The 6,443-nt window shown below is 38.1% G+C and overlaps 1 protein-coding gene across 1 annotated transcript in view; it reads right to left on the bottom strand.

Annotated features, from left to right (window-relative positions):
• Window positions 1-4,851, bottom strand: part of LOC106469057 (oxysterol-binding protein-related protein 11-like) — a 78,892-nt gene extending 74,041 nt beyond the window's left edge. The window contains exons 1-3 of the mRNA XM_022397458.1: window positions 4,774-4,851; window positions 1,251-1,298; window positions 717-798 (exon numbers count right to left, since the gene is read on the bottom strand). Coding sequence (XP_022253166.1) covers window positions 717-798; window positions 1,251-1,298; window positions 4,774-4,851 — 208 coding nt within the window. The remainder of the gene's footprint in view (window positions 1-716; window positions 799-1,250; window positions 1,299-4,773) is intronic.
• Between the last annotated feature and the right edge of the window lie 1,592 nt (window positions 4,852-6,443).

Genomic DNA, 6,443 nt, shown 5'->3' with positions numbered 1-6,443 from the left:
GAAAGAGTTCAAAGAAGGATTACTAGAATGATGACTGGGATGGAGGGGTTGTCATATGATGAGAGGTTGAAATATCTCAAATTGTTTTCTCTTGAAAAAAGAAGAGTTAGGGGGGGGATCTGATTGAGATGTTTAATATAGTAAAGGGAATTGATAGTGTTGATGCATCATATTTTTTCATACCTAACAGTGAGAATAGTAGAACTAGGGAACACAAATATAAATTTTGGCAGGGTAGGAATCATCTTCAGCTAAGACAGTTTTATTTTTCTAACAGGGTGGTTGGTCTTTGGAATAGGTTGCTTTCAGATGTGAAGGGAGTAAATTTAAGCGAGTTTATGAGAAAGCTTGATAAGTATATGAATGATAAGGACTGGCTTTAAGATTTTTCTATTTTCTTTATTTATTTTCTAATTAATTTATTAATAGTTTTAGTTTAGAGGATGGAACAGTCGAGATGGGCAAACAGGTCCCATGTTGTCCCAAAATGTTATTTTATGCTACATAATGACTCACCCTATGTTTAGTGTCCTGGTGTTGAATGTTTCTTTTGTGGTTGTATTTGTATTTATTAATTGTTTTATTTACTTATTTATTTTTTCCTTCTCAAAAAATAAAATCTAATCATATCATATATACATGCACATATACACACATACACATGAAAATTTTACAACTAGCAGACCCTGTAATTTATGAGAAAGTAAAAAACTGACCTTGAAGTCTGTATATATCTCCTGAAGCAGCACTAACAGTAAAAGCAAGGCTATCTTCAGCACTAGGAGAAATTTCAGCTCCCTTTAAGGAAAAGAAAAAACAATTATTCTACTGCATACAACCATAAATTCTATGCCACTTCAAAAAACCTTATCAAAATCTTCTCCGACAACATCTGTCATAATGATGGTTAAGAAGTATTCTGTGGTTCTTAGTTAAAACAGACTTATTTTCAATTATTTTCATGATCATCGAGTTCTTATACAATGATATGTGTTTTTCCTGAGTAAGAATAGGCTCAAGAATACATTGTTTAATTAAAAAAATAAATTTTTTCTTTAAATAATTATCTCATATTGAACATGAACAAATACCATCACTCATATTTTTAGCACAGTTAATCATCTATATTTAAGCTGGGCTGTATTACTGATTATCCTCCACCTCTTGATAAACAAATCAATAGGTATATTGCACGGTAACTTTATAATAATGTAAGCATTAGAGGAAGAACAAAACAAGTATGAACTTACAGCCAGAAACACACCTCCTCTTGGTCTTTTTTGTTTCAATTCACTAGGCTGGAAACAATTTAAAAATGATCACATAAGACTATGCACACTTTAGGCTGAAACTTAAACACTGCCTTACACAGCAAAGGTTATTAATAAAGTATCACATTTATATAAGCATACTACTACTGGTCAATTCATTTAATAATTACTTAAACATTAAAAAGCAAGATGACCTATATGGAATATCTGAACTTTTTTTTTAAATATTAAACTTTTATATAACTTAATTACAACCTTATTTTAATTATTTGAATATAATAATCCATGTGAGACTAAGAACTTCTGTATGATGAATACCTAACATCTTACTGAGAAAATACTGAAATTATTAAAACTTTCACTTGTGCAACATTCAAATAAACACTATGGTTAGTATTTACTTTTACTTGCTATTCAAAGCATTTAAAAAATACCTCTTATATCTTACATTCAGGTGTCACCATATTATCCTACTAATGTTTAATATAAGGTATTTGTCTTCTCTTGTTTTGTTTGTTCTTGTTGTTAAGCAAAAAAGTTACACAATGGGCCACCAGTGCTCTGCTTACTGCGAGTATTGGGACTTCATAATTTTCCTATACTAAAAATGTATTTCCAGTAGGTATTTACCTCCTCTCACAGATATAGCTATTTTCATTCAGTGGTGCCTTCTATATACAATTTTTTTTTTCATATACTACAAGCATTGAGCTCCCACGTACCCCGCAATCAAAGTGGTTCAACTGCATCTCGTATGTAAATCATCATGCAACAACCCTCCATCAATAGGAGAGAGAGAGACACACACTCTCCTGATGCATGTGACTCCCTCTATTCAATTCCATTGAATTAGCACTTCAAGTTTTGGCAAAAATTGGAATCACCAGTTTTCAGCGTGGAGGAATACTGGGAAGTGTGAGAGGAGATACGTACCTACTGGAAATACATTTTCAGGATAGAAAAATATAGCTTCCAAAAACGGTACATTACTTCCTCTCATATAAAACCCCACATTGAATAGGTGGATGGAACTGTGCGAAGGAAAGAAAGAAGCATCCTTTGAACATGGGGGTAGGAAAGAGGATTCTGCTGATGGCAAGTCAACTACAAACAAAAATCCAACCATCTGGTGGGGGTAGGAAAGATAATCATATCATTTTCACCTCAAGTTCAGCAAGCTGAAGGAAAATATATACACTGACCGATCCAGGAACCCAACATCTGGATGATTGGAATAATAAAGTTGTCTCTATATTGTGAAACATCCCACTCATAACTAATCAGACAGGAACCACCCCAGGACAGTATCATCATCAGTATATGGAAATCTTCGAGGGGTAGCACAAGAGAAGGAACCGTAGCAATCTGTATGTTCATCCACTTTGACCCACAACATCTTAGCAATGAGCATGAGGTAAATTGAGTGAGGGAACTGAGACGCAAGTAATACATGTGTGAGGATTTATTTTGATTGGTCCTATTCTGAATCCAAAGCCCAGCCACTGGGAACTGACATACATGTGGGGGTAAGATGAGGGATCTTAATCAAAGGGGTGAACTGCAATTTTGATGGCTCACTCCAAAGCAACATCTCCTCAGATAGATCTGTTCAGAGATAGAGCATCATATTGGAGGACATCTTGTCATCTACACCAGAAGAACACCACTGCCTTACTCTCAACTGAATGGATTCCTTTTTTGTATATCACTATCAATTTCAGGAGGATACCTTCATTGGTCCACCACTCCAGCAGCTTGGAACTGGAAAGCAGTAAGGACTCCCATACTCCACTGGAAGAAAAAGGGGGAGAAAATGCAATGGAGAGTCTGGAGGAACGTCGACACAGGAGACAGTGCAACAGGTGACCATGAAAACCCTATTTTGAAAAGGAGACTATCCCCTTCTGCTTTACCCATGAAGTCCATGGGTGAGTACAGTCCGCAACAGGCATATTAATGAAGCAGATACATTGCAAGGAAAACCTACAATACCATATCAAAAGTGTTCATTTATTGGCAATGGAAATTATAGCTGTTAAGTCATCAAGGCCTTACAGTGTGGATTTGACTAATTTAAGTATACCTGGACAGAACTGAACTCTGGCCAACAGTTTCACTTGTTATTATCAATGGGATCCTGAAAGATTTCTCCAAGACAAGACTGTTATGAAGGAGAGGAATTTTCATTCAACCCTTTAACTCCTGAAGATGCAGCATATCTCTGTTCCCCATGGAAATCTAACCCTCCTGTAACATGAAAACCATCTAAAAATAACTAACAACTCTTTTCTGTTTTTCTCAGGAACTTCAAACTATCCATCTCACCAGAAGAAATCCAGACAAGCCTACTGACTATACCAGACTACTTGATCCATGTCATGCACTGAATCAATTCAAGAACTACAGACTTACCAACTCAATACATCAAGATAGTCACTGCTTCCAAAACCACTGCACAACACTTTCTAAGTAATGGTTTCTCCTATTCTAATTTCCCTCTACAGCTGAAAGACCAAGAAAATGCCACACCACAACTGGCAGCACCCCTTCAGCAATCTCTTCTAAGTTTGCTACATCTCACAATTAACTGTATCCTGTTCCTGCCACTACATTTGTTCCTGATACAGAACTACCAACCACTAGAAAAGTCAGTCACTTCGGAAAACAACAAGAGCACACAAACAACCAGTTTCAAAAAAACATCACAACAAACACAAACCACATCACCTCAAACCACTAAGTGTGACACCTTGACTTCCACCAACAGTCTTCACATAACCAATCAAGAAACGCAGACTAGATTTGCCAAAAAAAACAGAAGAATTCAGACTGAGGACCATCATGTCACAGACACTAAAAGATGGACAAGATCCACCACAAGACACAAACCTTCAGATGCTCAACAAACCAAAGCCTCTACCGAGCCTTGCAACATTTCCCTATGAAAGATGCAGTTCCTATGCCTGATCACTTCCAGTCCAAAAAAGCCAGACAACAACCAGGAACTACATAGCTTCACGTTGACTCTTCATCCATCCAGCCTTTTCTAGCCTACAATCTTCATGTGCAGCCATACACAATTGTTAAATTTAATCAAATTTATTTTCCACAACTTCTTTTGGGCATGGTCAGGGCATTTTATTTGGCACCCTGACTGTGAAAGTGGATTTTCTCCAATTTCTCCCCACAGCAAAATTTCTTACAATCTTTGGATCCTTTGATGCCAGCCCTGAAAAGGACCTTCTCATTTAATGTCACATTCTAATGTTTAAATTTAACCAGTTAAGAATATAATTTTAAAACAATTTATATTCAGTATTTTAAAGAGGAACGGAGATACTCAATCTGCATCTCCCTGCTCTGCTCTACACCGCCTAGCTCACTGATGGCCTGACATCATGCTTCATGCATTCTTAAGCCACTTGGATCAGCAGAAGCACATGTTTCACCTGTAGAAAACTCCTGAATTCAAAAAACAATTCAACAAAGTTCTCCTTCTTACTCTTCTTTTCCATGTCTTTTCACAGCTCTCCTCATTTCTTGTGGCATTGTCACTAGCAATATGAATATCACTTTTCATTCACATAAGACTTATAACCCTTAAAGTCAAATGCTACTTAAAGCTATTTCATACAGTAGGGTGAAGAGAAACAGAAGTTTCTGACTGCCCCTGGTTATATTTCATTCACACCAAAGGGAAATGAAATATATTTTCATCTAAATTACCACCACAATTGGACTGGATTGCAATGGATCAACTCCATGTAGTATGGAATGTGTCAACTATTAAGGTGATGGATCAACTCCACAGTAGTGTAAATAGTATAAGGCGACCACATAAGCTGGTAAAGTGATGGATCAACTCCAGTGTTTGTAGATATTATTGAATATGTAAAGAGTATAAGGAAGCCACATCATCCAAGAAGGTGACGGATCCTCCTGTGATAGTGTAAATAGTATCAGGAGGCCACGTCCACAAGCAAGGGGATGGATCAACTCCTGTGGAGGCCAAGTCGCATCTACACCGCAAGAACACCACTACCCTACTCTTGACTGAATGGTTATATCCAATTTGTAAGTGGAACCCATTCAGGAGGGTGCCTCCATGGTCAACCACCCCAGCAGCTTGGAACTGTAAAATGGCAAAGACTCCCATACTCCACTCGAAGAAGGAGAGTGAGAATGAGTTGGAGAGTCTGGAAGGAACACCATTATTGGAGACAGTGCAATGGGTGACCACGATATCCTATTTTAAAAACCAGACCATACCGAGTTATTCACTCAAGGCATGACAAGCTATTTCCTTCTGCTTTACTCATGCCATCCATGGGTGGTACAGTTCGGAATGGACATTCTTATGAAGGAACTATCATGAAATAGATAACCTTCCAGCAATCTTGTGGAACACTCCATCTCTACAGTGACCATGTGGAGCTATGGATGAGAGAGCGTGAGTCAACATGGCTTACAGTGAAGATTTTAAGTGAAAGAATACCTGGTCAGGCAGTACTCGCCACAGAGCTGGATCTGTGTTAAAAAGAGGGAATAAAGAAGGCCCCTGAAAAAGGGGAAAAGGAATAAAACTTACCAGTTAAAAGTTGTACCTAGGTCTGGAGCACAACCACTGATGAAAGACAAAACCCTGACATGGAGGAAATCATGATGTGATAAAGATAATGGGAGATGAACATACTGGCGTGGTTCACATGCCAGCTTGGATAATCTCCTCCAATGGATGATGAAGATGGGAAGCAAGGGAAAATGTGAGATGATGAATTTGATGGGAGGACACATGGAACAAGGTATGGGAAGAAGAAGGTAAATAGAAGTAGGCCAAATGGAACAGAAGGTGGATCCAACTCGTAAAGGTAGAAGGGGAAAGATCACAAAGGGAGGAGGATTGCCAGGGAATGACAAGAAGGTTGCATGTACCTCAGAGGGTAGCTGTACATGCAATATAATACTGTAGGGACCTGATGGAACACAGCAGTCCATTGGGGTCCAGACGAGGGTAAAGATGGGAAATAGAAGGTAGGGAAATAGGAGAAAAAGTGGAACAACCTTCTCAAGCCATCGTGGTTTTGGGGAGAAAGGAAAGATCAGGATAAAGGAGAAGATAGGTAGGATGATAAAAGGTAAGTGAAAGGTCAAACATTGGGAGAGTCAGAGCAT

Source organism: Limulus polyphemus, unplaced genomic scaffold, assembly GCF_000517525.1.
Source record: "Limulus polyphemus unplaced genomic scaffold, Limulus_polyphemus-2.1.2 Scaffold3278, whole genome shotgun sequence".
NCBI classification, from domain to species: Eukaryota; Metazoa; Arthropoda; class Merostomata; order Xiphosura; family Limulidae; genus Limulus; species Limulus polyphemus.
This window is presented reverse-complemented; position numbering and strand designations above follow the sequence as displayed.